General features: G+C 36.1%; 1 protein-coding gene across 2 annotated transcripts; it reads left to right on the top strand.

Moving 5' to 3' along the window:
* Window positions 1–22: 22 nt before the first annotated feature.
* ndufaf6 (NADH:ubiquinone oxidoreductase complex assembly factor 6) lies at window positions 23–19,253 on the top strand. 2 transcript variants are annotated; one of them, XM_005801864.2, is made up of 9 exons: window positions 23–230; window positions 1,195–1,294; window positions 1,462–1,584; window positions 1,670–1,726; window positions 2,458–2,560; window positions 3,056–3,189; window positions 9,952–10,053; window positions 14,454–14,510; window positions 17,750–19,252. In XM_005801864.2, exons 1-9 carry the CDS (start codon window positions 40–42, stop codon window positions 17,876–17,878), a joined length of 996 nt encoding a protein of 331 aa, XP_005801921.1. In that variant the 5' UTR covers window positions 23–39; the 3' UTR covers window positions 17,879–19,252. The 2 variants fall into 2 exon arrangements, with proteins under 2 accessions (XP_005801921.1, XP_023187312.1); XM_023331544.1 differs by lacking the exon at window positions 23–230 and having other exon boundaries at window positions 1,197–1,298; window positions 17,750–19,253.
* Window positions 19,254–21,760: the final 2,507 nt, after the last annotated feature.

Below are 21,760 nucleotides of genomic sequence, written 5' to 3'. Positions count from 1 at the left end.
TACGAGAGACAGAGAACGCAACACTAGGTGAAGGGGAACATGGCAGTCGGCGTCAGTGTTCAGCATGGATTATTTAGCAGAAAAGCGTCGCTAATTTACAGTTTTCCCAGAAAGATAGCACTGAACGGGGTTTGTATTCAAAGAGTGGCTGAAATACAAAGTGTGAGAGCGTCAACAAACACAGCAGGGGAGAATCAGCACAGTGAGAAATACTGTCTGAACCTGGTCAGGTGGGTCAGTTCTGCTAACAGGCATGATGAATGTTGTTACTAAACACATGCATCAACTGTGTTTACAGCAGTAAACACTTACATGGCGCAGCTTATTTGTTTTAGATGTAGCAAATTTAGTCCGAATATAGTGGGCTTAATTATGGCATTCTTCATTTAAATGTCTGCTAAATAATAAGACAACGCGCTAATTATGTGCTTATTGAAGTATTTAGATATTTTTATCTTCAGTTTGAGATTGTTTGCATTAGTTCTTGTAATCGGCTTACGCCCTGCGACAGACTGGCGACCTGTCCAGGATGTACCCCCCCTCTCTCCCGGAACGTTAGCTGGAGACAGGCACCAGCACCCCTCCCGACCCCACCGGGGATAAGGGTGCACAGACAATGGATGGATCGGCTTACGCCAATTGACTCAGTGCCCAGTTAAGCTAACAGTCATGTATTTGAACTGTGGGACGATCCTGGAGTACCCGGAGATAACCCACGCATTCCCAGGGAGAACATGCAGAAAACTTCCCCAAAACTTCCTTGCTGCAAGGCAACATTGCTACCAACTGCACCGCTGTGCAGCCCTATAGAATCATTCATTAAATTATTAATAATAATTAATACATGTCCTCATTTTGTCATCGTGCAAACACCAATTTATGTACTTTAAAACAATGTAGTTTGTCATCATGATGTATATATTTGTAAGTAGTGAAACTTTCCAATACTGTATGTAATAAGTTATTTCAAATCTAATAAAGGTTTTTATAGCTAATTTAGTCTTTTAACTGTGTCTTAATATCTATTCTTGCGCTTTTCTAAGATTTTATTTTCATAAATTAAAGTTTTTCCTGCTTGTGTTGTTCTTTTCCTTCCATTTTTTTCATGTACTTTGCTACAGTTAAAACTGAATTTGCTTCACGCTGACTTTAAAGTTCCTTCTGAGTCTTAAATCTCTTTTTGCTCCTCCTCAGGTCCAGAGACTATGAGGGCTTCTTGTCGAGTCTCCTCCTCCCAGAGGAGGCGCGGCGCTCCTCTCTGGCTCTGAGAGCCTTTAATGTGGAGCTGGCACAGGCAGGTATTCCTCCATAGACTGAATGGAAGGTTGTTTTTTATATTGAGGTCAAAACTGATTGTCAAACTAATGCTAGGTGTATGGAAAAGTAGATGTGTCTGTTACCAGCAGTTCTTTTAAACTAATGTGTTCAGCGTTGGACTCCCTGTTTTTCCATCTTCACTAGGTGAAGGACTCCATTTCCCAGAAGACCATTGGTCTGATGCGAATGCAGTTCTGGAAGACGGCCATAGAGGAGATCTACAGAGATGACCCTCCGAACCAGCCAGTCAGCACTGAGCTGTGGAAGGTAAATGTCATTACAAAGAATTTTGAATTGACACATTTTCAAGCATTTAGGGGTCAATAATCTTTACATTTATTTTTCTTTGTAGGCAGTGAAGACACATGGTCTTACAAAAAGATGGCTGATGAGGATTGTTACAGAGAGGGTAAGAAAGAAAGTTAAAAGAAAAGCATTCAGCATGTCCAGTGGGTATCATTGTGCTAGTTCAGATAGCATTGAGTAATTACTGTCAGTACAGTGAATACAAGTGTTTAACCGGGATCAATATATTCCAATGGGACTTGGAAACTTTGAAGCCAAAGGATCAAGAACTCTGAGCAGAAATGCTTCCAAGTTCTGAGACCACATTTTTATTTTAAAGTGAGTGTAGCTAAGGTTACACTTTTGTTCATGTTTCTTTTTGTTGACACATTTCATATTTCAATGGTTGTTTTCTATGGTTTTGGATTCTATGCAGTTGCAAAGAGTTTTACTCTAATTTATTTAATTTTTTTCATCATTCCGGGCAGTTCTTATGATGCAAATCCGTGGCTGCTAATTAGCATTTTAAAAGCTCAAATAACCTTTGAACTACAACTCCAAATCCCAGAGGATGCAGAGAAGAATTTCTTTTTCCAAAAAGTAATTAAATTATTTGCTTTTTTGCATTTTTTATGTATTTCTAATATAGTGTAAAAAGGCTTAAATGGTTCAATGAAAAATCAGCAGAATGTGCCAATTTCTTATCCAAATATTCAGTAAATTGTCAGAGTAATCGATTGCTAAAATAATCGTTTCTTGCAGCCCTAGTTAATAATTGATCATTCTCACTAATAAATGATGTTCCTGTTTCTTGATGTTAAAAGTGGAGCTCATTGAGTCTCTCTGTTTGACTAGGAAAAGGATCTGGATGACAGAGCCTACAGGAACCTACAGGAGCTTGAGAAGTATTCAGAGAACACACAGTCTTCACTATTTTACCTGCTGCTGGAGTGTTTAGGTACGTATTAATGAGAAATGGTGCTGAAGGTTAGACATGTTGCTGCATTTCTAACATCAACTTTCTTAGTGCTGCTTTCTTATTCTGCATTTTTTTCTTATACAAGTCTCAAAGGTGCTGAAAATTTAAAAAAAGGTATTTTTTCCTTCAGACAGCAGGTCTCTTTTCTGACCTTTTCCCCTTTGGCAGAAATATTGCATCTCTTAACTCACCAGATTTGTTGGCCATCTTCCTGTTTCCTCATTAGTGAATACAGGAGTGACATCAGGGTGAAGCAGTTTCTCATTCCAGCTACCACTCATGTCTACTCTAGATTAAAAATAGCAGCATCTCCATTTGTAAGATCATAATCATCCCACTGTCGGTCTAAGGATGCACAGGAAAAACCTGAGACATCGTCACTGCAAACAGCTTCTGTTTATTAAAACACTTGCAAACTTTGCAAGATTTCTCAGAAAGTAGGATTTTGTTGCTGATATTTTTTTCTGTTTGCAGGAGTGAAAAATGTCCATGCAGATCATGCAGCAAGTCACATAGGAAAAGCTCAGGGAATCACCACGTGTCTCAGAGCGACTCCTTACAACAGCAGCCGAAGGAAAGTCTACCTGCCCATGGATATATGCATGCTGGTGAGTTGCTTCTGTTCAGCCTTATGAAAACAATATCCGAAGCTGCTGCAGTTCAGATATTGATCCCAAATAAGTGTAAACACTGTCTGCATGTCTTTTCCAAAATGTCTATATTTATAATGTAGACATTATAACACAAAGCTGGACAAGTTTTGGGTAAATTATGAACTCTGAGATGTTCTGTTAAGAGTCTGAATTCATGTCGATTGAAACATGCATGGTAACATAAAAATCAAATCTGTTGAAAATAGCATTTCTTAAGGACCGAATCTGTGCAAAGACCTTTTTATAGAATTGCTATTTAAGGTTTTTCTATCTTTACCATCACTCCAATAAAGAAATGTTGGAGTTTTTATCTAAAAGCCTTTATACCCCATCAAGCTGCTAAGATCACTTGCTAGGACGGGACAATGTATTGGCATTAACATCAGTTGCTGTTGTAATGTTTTGGTATTGGTCCGATATTAATAACCGATGTTTATTTTCATCTTGAAGCAGAGAAGAAATGTAGGAAGTGCAGAAAGGTATGAAAAACCTAGATAATTAACTTAGATAATTAGTAAATGTCAATTATCGATCATAGCTGCAATATTGATATTGAATACCTGTATTGACACAAATTTTCTTATATCAGTCCATCCCAAAACCGGAAAAGAGTGAGTAAAGAAATGGTTGCAGAGACCATGGTTGGAGAAGTTTTAGAAATATGCTACCATCATGCAAATGTTTGTACCTTAGAGATCTGCAGATATTTGATTAAGTTAATGCAGAACTTCTCCTGCCTTCTTCTACCTGGCTTAAACTGCAAAATAAAAATATGGTGACAAGGTTTATATACATATTAGGAGGTGCACCGATAAATCCCTCATTGATAAATCACTCCAGATTTCCTTAATTTTAGGCGATGTCACCGTATTGTTGCAAACTTAGCAAATTTGTTGCTATATTTATTTTATATTTAGAGACTTTTCAGACAAAAGAAGTCGGTATTGGCGAAAATCTGAATTGGCTCTCATCTCTTAAAGGAGTTTCGGCTCATTTAAAGAGAGAAACTCCACGCAAAAATTCCCATCATTGTTTTGTAACTTCTATGCTTCAATGCTCCAAAACACCTGAATCAAATGTCTGAATTCCCTCATCAGCAGTTATTTGGTTCTTCAGATTCCTGGTAATGATTGATGCCTCTAAAAGTTGGGCACCCTTGATATAAATAATCTGTGAGGTAAAGGCCCCTCATGCCCCTACTTTAACAGAATCAAGGGAGGAAAAAAATCAAGGGGAGGAAATGTTACTCTGCAGCCGTTTGGCAAACATGAGAGCATTGGATTGAAATCATTGTGCAAAATAATGCCACAAACATTTTCCAACCTTGTCTGGGCTTTCTGCCCGGCGTGAGGACCAACTGCTGCTGCTGGGAAAGCCAACAGGGGGAACCAGGGCTGTTGTTTGAAGCATGCAAGCTCTGCCCTTAAAAAAATCCTCTGATGCAAAGATGACGCTTCTGACCCCAGGCTTTAATTCCTTACCGCTTCCAGAAGAGGGAGCTGGAGGTGTGTTTAATCACCCTGCAACACCCAACCAGTACTATCTACAGCATAACGTAAAACGAGAACAACTTTTATTTCTTCATTAAAAGATATGAGTAATATGTCCAGGATGCAGAAGGCAGATAACAGATGGAATATTTCTCTAGTAACACTTGACTGATTAAACATAACAGAAAAAAACAGAGGAGAGACGGATGAGTTGAGGGGGGAATAAGAAAAAATCAGCAGCATGACGAGCCACACTCATTTCAACACATTCATGAAAACGTCCCTATCAGGCTGCTTACATCAAGAATCTTTTAGTTTTTCCGTTAATTTTGCTTTGACATGTAAAACTGACACGTAAGACATTTAATGGCGTCATTATTTGATGGAGTTTTACTTGGAACATTGCTGCAAATGAATATGTCATCTTTATTTCTAATCTATTTTTATGCTTTTAGAAAAGCTGAACTAAAAAAACCCTAACACTTGTAGCATTTTAATCTGTAGATAAAAGTTCCCAGACAGTGTTTGTGTAATTAGGTCATTATTAAAAAGACTTTATTGCAAGCTGAGAAGGTCAAACTATTAGATTAATGTGTGTTGGACTTCCAGGTTGGCCTACGCACCACCTGTGTAGGCCAACCTGTAAATAATTTGGATAATTATTTATCCAAATTGTTTATCCAAAAAACACTTTGGATAAATAATTCAATGGAGGGAGAATTTTGGCTTCCACTGAATATTTATGTGTCCCATATTCCATGCAGATCATGATTACTCAGCTTGTTTATGCAGTACAGCCCAAAAGTTTGGACACACCTTCTAATTCAATGGGTTTTCTTTATTTTCATGACTATTTATAAGGCAAGAAATCCCACTTATTAACCTGACAGGGCTCACCTATGAAGTGAAAACCATTTCAGGTGACGACCTCTTGATCATCAAGAAAATGCAGAGTGTGTGCAAAGCAGTAATCACAGCAAAAGGTTGCTACTTTGAAGAAACTAGAATATAAGGGCTATTTTCAGTTTTTTTACACTTTTTTGTTTAGTGCATATTTCCACATGTGTTATTCATAGTTTTGATGCCTTCAGTGTGAATCTACAATGTCAATAGTCATGAAAATAAAGGAAACTCATTGAATTAAAAGGTGTGTCCAAACTTTTGGTCTGTACTGTATGTATAAAGCTCACTTTGTAAAAAAACACTACAGCAAATTTTTTAACTCTCCGTTTCCATCTTAAGTCACTTCACAATCCCACCACGCTTGGTTCTGACTCCACATCCAAACAGATTTCCTTATAGTTGTTGCAGTTAATGATCAACTGTGGGCCGTTGCTATTAGTTGTGCTTTGTTTTTATTAGCTTCCTTCATCTTGTTATGGTTTTGTGATGATGCTGTCAGCTTGCATTGTTGAATAAACTTTAAAAGTGATCCATAAATGGCTCCATCCATTAAACAATGCTCTCCTGTGTGATTTCTATGTTTGTCTTCATGCGGGTTGCTTTGGGATCGTAAAGCGTTGGCACAGTAATCTGATTGTGGCCGCACTTAATTATTTAGAAAGCTCGAGATATTGCTGTAGAATCTCACCCTGCTTTAAACTTCACCACAACTCTCTCCCTGGTATTTATAGACAGTTCAGTGTTAGTCACATACACATTTTGAGGTTCTTTTAATAATTTAAAGGCCTCTATCTGTATGACTATTACCATGACATCATACATTTACGTATTATGTAGTGTAAACCTTTGGTTTAAGAGTGTAAACTAGCATTTCCCGAGTTATACTTCAGTCCTTTTAAACTCTGATTCATGGTGTATGGGAAAGCAGCAGCTTGAGCCAATTTGCTGCTTGGTTTGTCCCTTTCTGACATGTCTGATGGGAGCTGCAGGTGTGAGATGAGGCACATCAAGTCTCCATAAAAATTTAGTTCTCAGTCGGGGCAACGTTGGCCGTAAGCCGTTATCCCATTTCATACCTCAGACAATACTGGAGCTAAAACCTCGCTCTCTGGTAAAACCCGATGTATAACATCTCTGGTTTTAAGAGCTCTGTCTTTTTTTTTATTGCAGATTTTCCTGGAAATGTAATTTTACTTGCACAGATGAGTCTAAGCTTTAACTGCAAGTTGTGTCACATTTATTTGTCACTTTATCTACTAACTTTTTTGACAATGTACCTTCAATGCACCTTCAATTTCTGTTGCCCCATTTACATCTGTTGAATTCAAAAGAAGCAAAAGTGGGACTCAAGCATGAGCTTGCGCTAGAGCTATTTTATTTAAAGGCAGATCAAGTATAATTGTGCATTTATTGAGGCTTAATATTTGTCAGAACCAGCAGATGGTTCAAAGCGAGGACAATGGTGCTTTCTAATAGCTTTGCAGTCCCCGAAATTATTTCTTTCCTTTATTGCTCGTCTGAAACGTTGGTCCTTTATCCTTTCATTTAATATTTTTCTTCTTTTCAATACCCTTTATTTCCTGCACCAATTTTTCTCATCATCTCTCAGTAATCTGGAGCTGAATCACCTCCTCGGCAAATGTACTGCATGTAAGCAGAATGGGAGGAATTTTTCTTCCAACGAAAATCGCGCTGATATTTTGATCCTTTGCTGGATTCAAAGATGAAGTCAAATCTCTTCACTAAGGTGCTGAGAAATGGTGAAAATCTGTATTATTAAACACAATAATGTATTGTCAGTAAATATATTTCTAATGAGCATATCAACATGGAAATGACAACAATCAAGTCCATTAGTTCCTAAGTTATGTTACGTTTGATCAAGTGAAAAGACTCAGTGAAAAAACATTGAAAATGTTTAGTAAAATGTATTTTAATACTTTGTGAAAAAGTCTTTTTCATTGATGACAACTTCAAAACACCCTCCATAGATATAGAAACGTATCGTCTGCTTTAATAAAGTGTCATTCATTAATATTTGCTCTCATCTCATCCAGACTATAATCTCCCAGGATTTCATTGACTTTAACTGTTTTTTTTCTTCAGCAGTGGAGTCTTGCGCAGTGAGTGTGCTTATAGGATACAACATTTGACCGAATTATTTAACTTCTTCATAGAAAAGCTGCAACTGGTAGTTCCTTTCTAAAGCTCCTTGCAAGTGGTCCTTTACGTTTGCACAGGTCTTCTGATAATTGTTGCTCCTCTGTCAGAAATCACCTGGTCAAAAAGGTTAGAAGATTATTACCCCAATGGTGCTTACTGATAAGTAAATATATCTTCAACCAATGTATGTTTCCTAACACAGCTCTTAAGAGAACTATTTACCTTTTCACAGGCCATCAGTTAGAGCTAAGCCTGCTTTCTAAATACTGATAGATTTCAGCTGGTTTCTTGGCTTTCTGGCTTTTTGCTTATTTTCTTTTTTTGTGCTGCATCCTTCCACCTCAGCAAATACTTTATGAACTTAGCCATACTGGTTTCTTTGCATGTGTATTATTTAGGATGTAATGTCAATGGCCCCATTAAAAATGGATTCACTGAGATAAAATGTTGATATGTTGAATACTTATTTTCTCCACTGCAGGATTTGTCGCTCTTAATTTCTTCTCAGCATCTTATGTAAAATGAAAATATCTGCATTCAATAATGGTTCAAACTTGCACTTAGTTATCTTATCAATCTTTATTTTCTTATTCTTTCTTGAAACACAACGTTTGATCGTCTCTGAATTCTCGAGGATGAAATGTTGAAATAATTAATCTGTTAATACTTAATCTGTCCATTTGAAGTTATGAATTCGGAGAAATTTCTTTTGGATTTAATGTGTCAAAATGGAAGGAAAGTTTAACAAAGAAGTTCCTAGTAGAATTTAATTTCTTTCAACAATTAAAAGTGAAAATATTTTCCGCTTGAAACAAATCTATATTGTATTTTATGTAAATATTGAATATAAATCATAAATCTGAAGGTGATATCTGATCCAAATACTTTTTTTCTTTCCTCTGCAGCACTCGTATAGAAATTTTCCAGCTTCAAGCACTTTTTTTGAAATATTCGTCCATATTTTTTGTCTTGTCGTCAGTCAGTGATATACTTTGATGTAAGGTGCATTTTCAGACAGACACACTTTTATATGTCATCTTTCTGTATAAAGATTCCTCCTACTTTGACGAGATTCTCGGAATGTCTTTCATGCGCTGCTTCTCTGAGTTTTATCTGCAGATTTTTGAAGATTTTGGCTCTTAGAGCTGAGTAGATAAAACTGGGAGCTGTTATCACTGCAGGTGCTGAGGGTCACAAAACGATTCCTGTGCTTCTGGCTGCGTCATAAAACTGAAAGGACTTTTGATTTATGTCCAAACTTCAAAATATTTCACGGGTTCTTATCAGAAAATTATGAGGTTTATTTCTTAGAACCTTTTTAGTGAAAACAAAACACTTGACCTGTTAGATTTAAGATTTAAACTCACTTTTTCCATAAAGTTTTGAAAGTTCATATTAACATGTTTCCCCTACGTCTTCCGGATGAAACTTTATCCAACTTCAACGTTCAACCCATCCTACTTCCATTTCATACCCATAAACAAACATTTTCTCACCTTTTGTCTTGACTGTTCTAATATGCCACATGTTGCATATTTGACATTTTACCACTTTAGTTTTTTAATACATTAGAAATACATTCAGAATACAAATAAACTTTTCTATTCCTTTTTAAGTAAGAAAATAAACATTCCTTTTGTGAATGCTTGGTTATTTATTAGCAAAGGATGCATCGGCAGCTAAAAACATACTTCCAACATTAACATGAGAAAAGCTTAGTCTTTTCTGCTTGACTTAACATCATTCACTGTACAATTGATATGTTTATTTTTTTAGTTTAAGCAATTAATAATGGGATACAAAACAGGATTTTTTTTAACATTATTTGAACCAGGTGAAGCTAAAACGTCTATTTAAGGAGTTCCGGGTAAAACATATTTACAGATAAAGAAAATTTTTCTGTTTTTGCAAAATCTGTATTTTTCATAAAGTTTTGGCTTAATTCCTTCTCTGATTGTGTTCTTCTGTCACGAATTGGCATTTTTGGAGTTTGTATACTCCAGTTAATGATTAATCGATTTCTAAATCAGTTGACTACTATTTCAATAATTGATTCATCCAGATTAATCCGATTATTTGTTTCAGCCCTGGATACTGACAACACTAATGTGTGATCTGGAAACAAACGCAGTGGATTCTGTTTCTGTTTTTGTTTTTTTAGCGCGGAGCGTCTCAGGAGGATTTCATCCGTGGCAGCCGGGAGAAGAACGTTCGAGATGTTGTGTTCGACATCGCTAGCCAGGCTCATGTGCACCTTGAACATGTATGTAACATGAAAATAATGTTCTAATTGTTTTTGTCTCAACTTTTACACAAAGCAAATTTACCGTTCTATCAAAAAAAAAACTTTGGAAATTGGCCAGGTTCAGCTTTTCTAATCCAAAACCTTAATATCTGTTCATTCAATACTGTATTGAAGGATATGCTCTGAACGGAACGAAGTCCAGCTAGAAAAAATAATACATGATTTTTATAGTTCTTTATAAATATCCTCTTTTAGAAATTTGTTTGTTTTTCATTCACCATTTTATTTTTAGATTTCTATAAAACTATTGCATGGATGGATGCATTTTCTGTAATGGAGTGTTGGTATCTTTGGAAAGTGAAAACCCAGATAGTTTCCAACCTAATAACCTAACCCTAAGAAAAATAGAGCTACAAAATATTAATGGGTACTTTAAGTTAAAAAAAAACCAACTTAAACAGTCCAATAACTATATTAAAAAAAACCTTTTTATTTAATTATTTCAGTTATTAAGTTAACCTGTTACTAGGTTGAAAACCCAGATAGTTTCCAACCTAATAACAAGAAAAATAGAGCTAAAAAATATTAATGGGTACTTTAAGTAAAAAAAGAAAAACTTAAAAACTCCAATAACTATATTTTTTTAAAAACTTTTAATTTAATAATTTCAGTCAAAGTTAGTAAGAGTTGTTGTGGAAAGTCCAATAAACCTAGAACCCTGGACTAGAGCTTTGTACTTTGTCAGTTTCAAAGAGACTCGCTCATTAAAAGCCACTTCAGAAATTGTTAGCAAGGAGGGCCGTCTGACCTGTAGAGGAAAAACCTTCAACAATTAAGGAGATGTTACTGTGAAAGCTCTGTCTCCTCTGGTTTTATACACATCTTTATGATTTTTCTGGTTTATTCACCCAAAATTTCTTTAAAATACCAAGTAATAGCCAGGAAGGTTTGGTTTGACACTTGATTTTACCATGACACGGCAAGAATCAGAAATTATGTCTACATGTTTTAGTAATAGCATCATGCTGGGTAATTCAAGAATTACTCAGCAGAAATCTGAACATGAAGTGTATTAAAGTCAAATCGAAAAAGGTTTATTTTCATGAATTATTTAACCTAAATAATTTATACCACACATACTGTACGTTTATTCCTTCTTCAATGGGTGAAATGAATGGAGGGGAAAGGAAGGACAATTATTATACACACTTGGTAAAAGAATGAATCTACACAACAAGTTCGGCACAGATAGACGGTCAGAAAATGAGTGGTCCGAAACGCCAATGGAAATGTGCAATTAGCCTCTTTTCTGGGGACATTTTATGTCGAAACGGTTTAAATGCTGCAGAAGCTCAAGAAGGATTTTCCTTGGGAGGACCTAAATTATTTTCAACAAGGAAAATCTTAATTTATTTCACCAATGATATCACCATTGATTGGATGTGAATCCTTTGCTAAAGCTGTTCGTTCAGCTCGTTCACATCCACTGCACTTTAGTTTCTCTCCACAACGTTTACGCCACTTGAACAGCAGGCATAGGTTTGGTATTTTTAAAATGAACATCACTGGTGACTCATGCTCTGCCATGCTGTGGGTTGCAGCTTGGACCTGCAACGCTGTGGATGACTCAACATGTCCTGCAAATATCTTCTGTTTACTTTTAAGTTTCTCCTAAGAGTTTGCAGCTAATTGGTTTGGAGATGTATTAGTCTCCACTTGCCTGCCTTATTGATTTTTGTCCTACGGAGACTTTTTCATTATGCAACTATTCAAACTCTTAAGTATTTTAATGTTGTTTGCTCATTGTTTGCACCTATTAGGAAATTCTGCTAGAAGCTAAATCACATTAAATTACACTCAGAGAGAGCAATTGGGAAGTAGGAATCCAAGTGCTATTTTTCATCGGTTTACTGTTTCAATGTTTTGTTTTTTTAAAAGTTATAATCAAATTTCTGTTTTAAGCAAACTTCCCAGGAATTCCAGTAAAGTAACATTTCATGAGTGTATAAAAACCAGATGAACCATACCGATTTAAAGATGAAAACACAAACAGTTCTTTGGACGTCTTACCACTTGATCCAATCACAGTATCTTGAGTTTGGCTTTTATCCCTCATTTTCAGGCTAGTTTGTGGAATATTTCTAAACGTTGTTTAATTCTACTCCATTAATTATAAATCCATGAAAAGACTATTGAATTAAAGGAATTGCCAGCACTGTCTACACCAATGGTCAGCAACATTTACATCTTTACATCTTTACACATTTGTCAGTTGTAGGAGCAAAGCACTGTTTTACTCCAGCAAGCCTGTGTGTTAGACCAGTCTGCAAACGCTTCCTTGGAACAGCTTGACAAGCACAGTTAGGACCCACAAATCCTTTGTTGAGTTGAGAATGTGTCGGAACATGTTTTAGCTCAGGGGATTAGTTGCTAACTTCACAAATTCAGACTTCAGTCTACACACCCACAGGTTCTTCCTTCCCTGGGAATACCAAGTAATTTCCGTTGAAAGAAAGGGCCTGCACCGGTTGTTTCACAGGTGATATTGACTGGTGTTAAAAGAAAAACAGATCGCAAGAGAAAAAAAGGGGATTTAAAAATCAACCTATATCATGTCTGTTAGAAATAATTCAGTGTGAAAGAAGGGCAGTTAAGGACAAACAAGATGAAACATATTAAAATCATTTGTCTAAATTAGGGAATATTCTCCTTTAAATAACTGTTTTTATTATATTCATGTAAAAGTTTGAGTAAAACTTACAAAAATGAGACGTTTGTACTAAAAAGAAAGTGTTCTAATTAATTAACTAATTGACTTAATTAGGGCTGAGCTGGCAGAGTAGAAACCTAATTTCTGCAGCCCCATGTGGAGCTGATGATGAGATTTTCTTTTGCTTTTTTGCTTCTATTTGCATATTTTGCAGACTGACTTCTCACAGTGGGGAAAATGCCTAAGTACTTAATAACAATCCAGCTTGGTGACTTCTATCCAGAACAATGCTTTTGCTTGGCCTGACTCTATCTTGTCAGTACTTAATCAAACTAGGTCAATTATATCTAAATTAGTTTTACTTCCTGCCATGACAAATTACTGCAAAATCTACCAAAACAATGAGACAGTTGCAAGAAAGCTGTAGAAAGTCATTTTTCAGGGTTTGCCAGAAATGAAGTAGGAGACTCAGCAAACATGTGGAAGAGTTCTGCTCAGATTAAAAAAAAAAAAAGAACTTCCTGGCTAACTTGCACCTGAACGGATCATCCTTGCAGTAAACCATGGAAGCAGGGAAAATATAAATGAATCCTGGAAGAAAATAAGTTGCATAATTTTCCTTCTTCTTCCTGTGGTTTGGCTAATATGAGATGACCACTAAAAATGTCCATTTTAGGCAGTGGTGGGCACTGCTATCTAAACAGTTACTGGAAGCTAAAGCGCTAATGTGCTAATTTCAGCCATACTGACTTGCCACTTGCTCAAAAAAGTGTCTTAAAAAAGAGACTTTTAGGGAAGGAGACAGAAATGCTGTATCAACAGGCTTCAAAATAAGATTATAAATATAAATTTCAGTAGTGATGTTCATCTGGAAGTTTACAAAGCAGCCAAGTAAATTACCTTGTTAGAATTTTACTGAAAAAAAGTATTTAGGGGAAACTAAACATTTTAGCTCCAGTATTAGTGAAAGTTTGCCCACCACTGATTTTACATTTACTTTATCATTTTTACTCTGTCTTTCTTACTGGTCCTCTTTATGCAACTTTTTTTACCAACACATCACTACTGGAGACGAGGTATGCTGTGTGTCAAGCTCACAGTTCTTTGGTTATGACGTTTTTGGCATTTCAGTACTATTATGTTTGTCATACTGTTGTATTTTTGTACATTCAACAAAAGTATTTAGGCTAAATAATGTTTTTATTTAATGTGTCCCAGAAAGACAATTTAGCTGTTGTTTGACAAACTGCCAGTTGCAGGTAAACACTGGTTTATTCGTGCCGTTTCCATTTGTGTGTCTAAGTGATCCAAAGGTCGGCGATGAGTGCCTGAGCAAAAACAGAATCCTCTTGAAATAATCGGTTGTAAAACTAGATGGAAAAAACTTTCAAAAGCTTAGAGAAATAGTGTCATAGATCCCTTCAGATATTATTAGAAAGTCTGACTCAGTCTGTGTTACTCAAGTATCATAGCTGCACGTATCTAGTAGCAAATTCATATCGTCTTTTATTAGAGATGTTAAGAATTTTTCTTTTTCAACTTTTTTGATGCTGGTGGCAGCAAATACAAACTCAGTATTTTATTATAAGTTGCAGCTTAGATTTCTGTGATTTCACAATCTTTTTGAAACATACTTACACAGGAAAAACATAGTTTTTTATTTATTTATTATTATTATTTCAGTTTGTTCTACTTTTTTCTGCTTCAGGCCCGATCGTTTAGCCACAATGTTCCAGCAGCAGCAACCCCGGCCTTCCTTCCCACTGTAAGTTATAATATTTATCTGCTATTCATCAAGATCTCATTTACATTTTAAAATCACTTTTTTCTCATATCACTGATGTTTGCCTCAGTAATCACCCTGAAAGTCAGCCGTCGTATGCTGACTGCAGATCTTGTTTGTGCAGACAACCAGATTTGTTAAGGCATTGAGAATAATCCAATTTAATCAGTTTTTTTTTTCCTTTTGTCTGTTTAGCTGAAACCAAAAATATTTGTGCACTGCATAAAAATATGTTTTCCTGCTGTCTGAAATAAAGCAGACTAAACTTTTTCTTTTTTCAATCAGTTGGGGTTACAAATATAAGCTGTAATTGCTAATATTCAAGGGAAAAAGGCAGGTAAATGTTTTAAAGATTATTACTTTTATATTAAGAAGGTTCCTTACACTAGGAGTATGATGCCTATTAACACCCTAAGGAAGCCAATCGGTGCCTTCAAAATGACTTTGTAACCGCCGACATCAGTCCGATAAGTAAAACTGGGTCGATATTAACAACCAATGTTTATCTTAATCTTGTTCCTGTTTGCGTTTCTTGCTTTTAGATGGTGTCATAAAAGTAGGGACATGTGTAATTTATATATTGTATAAATATCTGCAATATGTCAGAGAGGTTTCATTTAATGAATGAAGAGTTCACTTCAACCGACCCAGATTTACGGTTTTCGGCAAACCAGACGACAACTCCCTAAACAAATCGGACTTTCAAGGCAGACAAATCAGAGTTTGATTAAAGCAGACCAAACAGGGTTGGTGTGAATTTGTCCTAAATGTAACTCTAACTATGCATGAACTCAAACTCAGAGGTTGCTTTCTGCTGGTGGATAAAACATTTCTATAGAGTCCATCATGATGATCCATCACCGACCTGCTGCAACTACGGGATAGAGCTGAAAAATGGACTCTCCCTTCTTAATGACTTTGCAGTGAACCTTCTCCAAGCAGCAAAAAGGCCCCTTCATGCATGTGTGGGAGTGTTGCTGTCTATTTGTGTTCATGATAGCAATCCACATGGAAAGCAGGCACAGTCTGCATTGCTTTCTTCTTGTCCTGAAAATTACATTCAGATGAACTCAGGTTTGGATCATTGTGGCAGAATGAACCAAAAAAAAGAGGAGCACCAGTGAAGGCTAACGGACATAAATCACACCGACTCATTTCAAAACAACATGAAGAGTGACAGCAATAGACCTGAGGGTACATATCGAAGATTTAAGAAAAACAATTTAAAAAGATGTTACGATCTGCAGAATCTTTTTGATTTAAGCACTTCTTTAAAGAACTCAGCAGATTTTTTTCAAATAAAATATTCTCATCTGCTGTAAGGAAGCAGAAAAGCCTCCTCAAACAGTGTGTAGGTGGAAAATTGTTTCCATGTGCCCAAATAGAAAAAAACCTTTTGAAAACACATTTCCAGCCTCTGAATTACCACCAAATTGTTCAGAGACACGGGGGAGGGAGGAACAGACACCTCAGAGAGCTTTGCAGGCAGAATAAAGAACGTCCGTAACGTGTTTCTGCACCGCTCGCTCTTTGCTGGGGAGCTAAATGACAGCTGTGCATAACGTTGGGCAGAAGGATGAAGGGGAGAAAAGCAACAAGCTTTATCCTGTGGTTCTTGGGTTAACGAAACAAAAAGAGATGGTCAAATTTCAGCTTTGATTAAGTTCCTATTTTTAAGGTGGAAACAAAATCTGCCACAGGTTTGGCATGTTTTTGTTTTTCCTTTTTAACATTTACTCAGATTTCAAATAAAATGTGACGTCCCTTCCAGATGCTAACTAATCTCATGTTGTTACAGAAAAATGCATGTGGGTCCATTTTCTTCCGTCTTTTATCATTAAAATACCCTCGTTTCTGAGCAGGGATTGAACAGAAACAACATTCTACGGCCTCTGGGAAAAGCTTTTCCCTGAAAAATGGTTTTTATTTTCCTGCTTTATTCATTCCTTTCATCATTTTAAGACCCCCAACCCCTGATGCAGAAAAAAACAGTTTAGAAATACGCTGCAATCACAGTTTGTCTGCAGGGGTCACCTTAACGAGTGGCGCTTTTCTGGTTTCTTCCTCCTATGCTTTTACATGATGATGTATGCAGTGACTGCTCAGTTGCCCTTTGATGGAAATCCGTCTACAGCTCATCCGTCTTCACACAGAGGCTCTCGGTTTCATTCTTGGTAAATCCTGGGTGTTTTATTTCCTTTTTTCAATGGGGCTCTTCTAGAGCAATTACCCAGTTTTAATTCTTTTAGAGCTTTTATGATCTTCAGTGTAAATGAATCCATGACTAGTTGAACCTGTTGGCCTAAATATGTTGTAATTTTTCTATTAACCCCCAAAAATTGTAGTTTGTGATATGTAAAAACTAATTTAAAAAAAAATTGTATATCTTTATTTTGTCTTTTGCCTACAGAGGTCGACATTTTTTCACCTGCTCAGTGCATGCAGGCCCAATGAGGCGCTGAGCTAACAGGACATCGAAACAAATAGGAAGATGAGTGGATGTTTAAAGAGATAGTGAAGCATATTTAAGTCTTTGTATTCTAATATATTTTAATGTTTTGGTCCCAATGCTAGTCATAAACGTTTTGAATAAGAAATTGTAGCTTTTTACAGCATATGCTCTCTGTTTTGGTTAGCATTTCCAATTAGCAGCAGCACCAATATCATCTCTTTTTGGCCAAATCTCTCCTATTCAACCATTCGGTCCTTCTCATTTTTTCATTTTTGCACATAAATTTCTGTTCTGGTTAGTCTGAGCTACCGCTGCACCTAGCCTACGTCATCTACCCAGGATGCATTGTAAGCAACTTGGCGATATAAATGTGATAATATTTTATTTTAATTTGTAGAAACTAGACAGCCAACAGTATTTTTACTGCTCTGTTTTTTCTTTGAAAGTAAAGTTTTCCAAATAATGTGTATTTTTCAAACTCATTGTGGAAAAAGTTTTTTAATCAAAATAAGAGTCTCGAATATAGAGACTTGGTGCTTTTGAATCTCCACAGTGATTGATGGCCCACTGACTGACTGCTGTTTTTAGATCAGGTTTGCAAATGAAATCAAGTTTTTATTTGTTTTTATACATGCAGAAGTTTAGTAGATCGGGCCCTAAGAGTCTAAAAAGTGCAGAAAGTTTCAGAAACTGTCATCTTTGAGGAGGTGAGGCATGAATTCAGGACCCAAACTGAAGCAGCTTGTGCTTGTTTTGCTCTGTGCTCCAGGTCGTGTTAGAGGACTATCTGCAGAGAGTCAGGAAAGCTGATTTTGATGTTTTCCACAAGAGCCTGCTGAACAGAAACCCTCTGCTGCCCTTCCAGCTGTACCTCCGTTCCTGGAAGAAGACCTTCTGATTCCACCTCTCCCAGTTCAACCAGTTTGACTCTTAACTGCAGGACTGGCACGCAGAGACTTTATTTACTGAGATTCTGCTCTCAGAATGCTAAACAGCACGTTAATAAAGACACACAGACTTTGTGAAATATGAGCACTGGCACTGACATCCTCACGCTCAGAGAAACTACAAATCCCAGCTGCTGGTTTTCACTCCCATCAGCTTTGTATCTGGAGTTTTTTTTTCCTAGAAAACAGATGGAGGAAAGATACAGAGCTCTAACAGAGACACACTGGGCTTTGGAGAGAAAATACTGCAGTAAATAAATGCTTTTTATTCTCAACTGACCTCTATGTGACCTGATTGTCCATCATCTCCATTGATTTAAACTTTTAAGATTTGATTGGATTTATATTCCTGGAAAATTGGCGCCACTTACAGCTTATCTTGTTAACTATTGATCCAAAGAAACCCAACAATATGATGCCGTTATTTCTTTTACTTTTCACATATCAAAGAAATGATTTAGTTATGTAGCAACCTGGTGAAAAATTAGCAGTTTTTGTTAAAACCATTTATGTTTTTCCAGCTGTCAAGAGTTTCATCTCAGTCTAATTATTTGTCTTAAAATTAATAATTTCTTTCAGTTCTCAACAAATTATGAGAAAAAGTTATTAAAAGTGTCAGTTGTAAAGTTTCAAAATTTGCGTTGTTTTTGATCTTCTGATAAAGATTGTTTATCTGTTGTTGCAGTTCTCAAAACATAAAAAAATAAGAGCCTCTTTTCCTTTTGGAAAACTAGTAAACATCTGTTTTCCTACATCCACAACAGACTGCAGCTTTTACACGAGACGCTGAAACTTGTTAGTTTTCACCATCATGCAGAGGTTTTCTAATCGTAAAACATTCCCTAACATATTTAAGAGAATCTCTGCAAATCCTTCCTGGCTGCAATTGCAGAAGACAAAATAAACCAAACGCTCTGATGCCATTTTCCTCCCAGATTTTGATAGAACAGAATCTCAGGATAATAAGGCAAATTATATGAGTGCAAGCAGCATCAAATACAAACCATTTTATCTATGAACAATACAAATTACCGCAGTGGAGAGCAGTCTGAGGTGGCCTACTGCACAAACACACTCAGACTTGACTCACTGTGTGTCGCTGTTACAGTCTGTCTCACTTCAGGTAAATTGTGGGTTCTGCAGCTGCTGTCAACCCAGAGGTGCTGTGGATAGGATAGAAATAAAAAAAATAATAAAAAAAGCTAGTTTCTTAGTTTCAACCTGACAAAACCATAAAGGAAATGAAATCATTTCTTTTCTGTCTGTATGATTAAAAATCAGCAGTATATTTGAATAAATTATTGATTAAAGCTCTGATTTATCATTGTTTTTGAAGTCTTGTTTTTAATCTGTTTCAGTTTACAGATTTGCATTGACTTCTTCTGCCCTTAATATTATAACATATACTGTTACATTGAGTATCATAACATTCCTATGTATTTTATGGTCTGATAGGCCAACACAAAGTTATGTACAATCGTCAAGTGAAAGAAAAATACTTGTTTTTCAAAACACTTTGTAATTAAACATCTGAAAAGTGGGGGATATATAAGTATTCCACCACTTTTACTCTGATACCCTTAAAGAAAAGTTACTTGTGTGATTCAGGTGCGCTGATGCAGACGCGTCTAAACATTGTAGGACACCAGCCCTTCAACCCTTCAATAGTGAAAGTATGATTTTGAAAAATTAACCTCAATTTATTTTCTCTAGTGATCGACTGTCATTTGGTAAACAATGACACTTTTAATGCAAAGTTGCATCAAAACTTGTATTAAAAGTTCATTAAAACAGTCAACTTTGCTTTAAAAGTGTCATTATTTACCAAATGATACTTCATGACAAGTCATGGACATTCACAAAGACTCCATCTTCATGACAGATGTTATGTCATGTTTACGACAGTGTCATGTCAGTCTTATCACACCCTGTCAATAAAGTGTTACAGTTTTTGACTGTAACTTTACAAACAACATCCCACAATCACAGATGTTGTATGGAGTTTTATATATTTGTATGAGGTTTTCACTGAACAATCATTGATATGCTGGAGCAGAAAAGTCAAAGATTACCTACAAAAGACCCAAGAGAGGTGCAGCCCATCATCCTCCATAGTCATCAGAACTTCATTCTACCTGAAGTATCCAGAAGTACAAGATAGTTGGTGCTTAGGAGCAGAACCAAAGTAGGAAAGACCTGACCACTGATGGGTAGCTGTTAGCAAGATGAGATAGTTGGACCATTTCAGATTGAAGATGGACTTCAGATTCACCTACTGTCGGGTTTTAAAGGACCTTTTCTTCAAGCAGTGGTGCAGAAATGGAAGGTAACATAAAAGGAGATAAAATTTTCAATGCAGGACCATTTACCGAAATGCTCTGCACTGATTAAAAGCTCTTTACTTAGTTGACTCAAACCTTTGGAAAGCTGATCCTAAAACTGACATTCATGAATGAAAGATACAAAAGGAAGGGTGGTTGTTCTGCATATTGCACGTTGTTGATGTATTAGTGTTTATTTGTTGTGTTATGTCAGTTTTTATCACCTCTGCTCTGGTTAATCTCCCTGATATTTTGAACTTCACTCAGTAACGGCAGTGTACGTGTCTCAGAGGTAACCAGGTTCTAGAATAAGTTTGGCTGCTCAGTCCTTTTCGTCATTCTTGCATTATGTGACAACTCGTTTGAATATAAATGCAAGCCTGCTGTTAAGCTAAGTAAGCCAATTTTGTTCCAGTAAAAATTATTTTGCTCTTTGTGCTTGTGCCTTGCATAATTCAGGCAGCATAAATTATGGCCTAAAATGCACCTTGAAGCATCCATTGAACTGCTGAGTGCCACTGAAAACTGCAGCGATCTTGATTATAATTTTAATATTTAAACAGTTTGACTAATGACTGACTGCCTGGACTTTGACGCTAAAGTTTCCAGGAATGAGCAGACTAAAGGAAATATCAAATAAACAGTAGTTTTAAATCAAAATGCTAACATTTTTGTTTTATTTTGCAAAGATTGGTTTATACATACAATTCTGCACAGGTCATTATGTGCCTGAGAATCTGCCAAATTAAAATTTAGCCTTGTTATGGCCAAATATGCATATATAATCTCCGCTAAACCATTTTATATCAGAACTGCAGTTAACTGCAATCTGATTCAAACATCCATCTAGTTCTAACTTCCAATCTAAACAAATTAGATGTTAAAAAATGAGCTTTTCCACACAAGAACTAATCAGTTTAGAACCACGCAGCCACAGCAAGAGAGCAACTCTTTTCCCTGTCATGTGTTATTTTATTCCTCTAAAGTCCATATATATATTATATTGCAGTAAAAGTACCAATAATAAGTAATTTAGATCTGTTTTCCTTGTCCAGTTGTTGGAATCTGTGTTGTTTTTTTAATATCCATCTTCCTTTATATTTATCATTATTTTAAATTATAAAAATAGAAATAAAATGGTGCTTCTTTAAAAATGACAAATTTTCCAAAGTGGATATTTGTCTAAAAAGTAGTTTTTATTGAAAAAGTCATGTGATATTTGCAGCTCTAATATTAAAATATGTTTTTGTTCGGAGCTCAGTATAAACATTTGGGGGTAAATAGAGGTAATTATTATTTTTAAGACAGATAATAATATCCTGCCTTTTTTGAAGGATGTGCCTGCATGTTAGTTGTGAGCAAACAACAATTTCTGTAAAAATGAAAACGGTACAACGTCCCCACGCAATCCCCTGGGGAATGGTGTGTGTGGAAAACCGGTGATAAACCTCTGAAAGCTCAAAACAAACAATTAAATGCATTATTTAAGAAGGTTCTAGAAATGAACATTGA

This window comes from Xiphophorus maculatus, chromosome 3, assembly GCF_002775205.1.
Source record: "Xiphophorus maculatus strain JP 163 A chromosome 3, X_maculatus-5.0-male, whole genome shotgun sequence".
Taxonomy (NCBI): Eukaryota; Metazoa; Chordata; class Actinopteri; order Cyprinodontiformes; family Poeciliidae; genus Xiphophorus; species Xiphophorus maculatus.
Note: the sequence above shows the minus strand (reverse complement) of the source record. Positions and strands in the feature narration are given on the sequence as shown.

Bases quoted from the DNA above. Each gene is read 5' to 3' on its own strand.
- ndufaf6 (XM_005801864.2), top strand. From the start codon at position 40: ATGGCAGTCGGCGTCAGTGTTCAGCATGGATTATTTAGCAGAAAAGCG. The intron at 1,727-2,457 runs GTAAGAAAGAAA...CTGTTTGACTAG, and splicing joins TGAGGATTGTTACAGAGAGG to GAAAAGGATCTGGATGACAG. The intron at 14,511-17,749 runs GTAAGTTATAAT...TCTGTGCTCCAG, and splicing joins CCCCGGCCTTCCTTCCCACT to GTCGTGTTAGAGGACTATCT.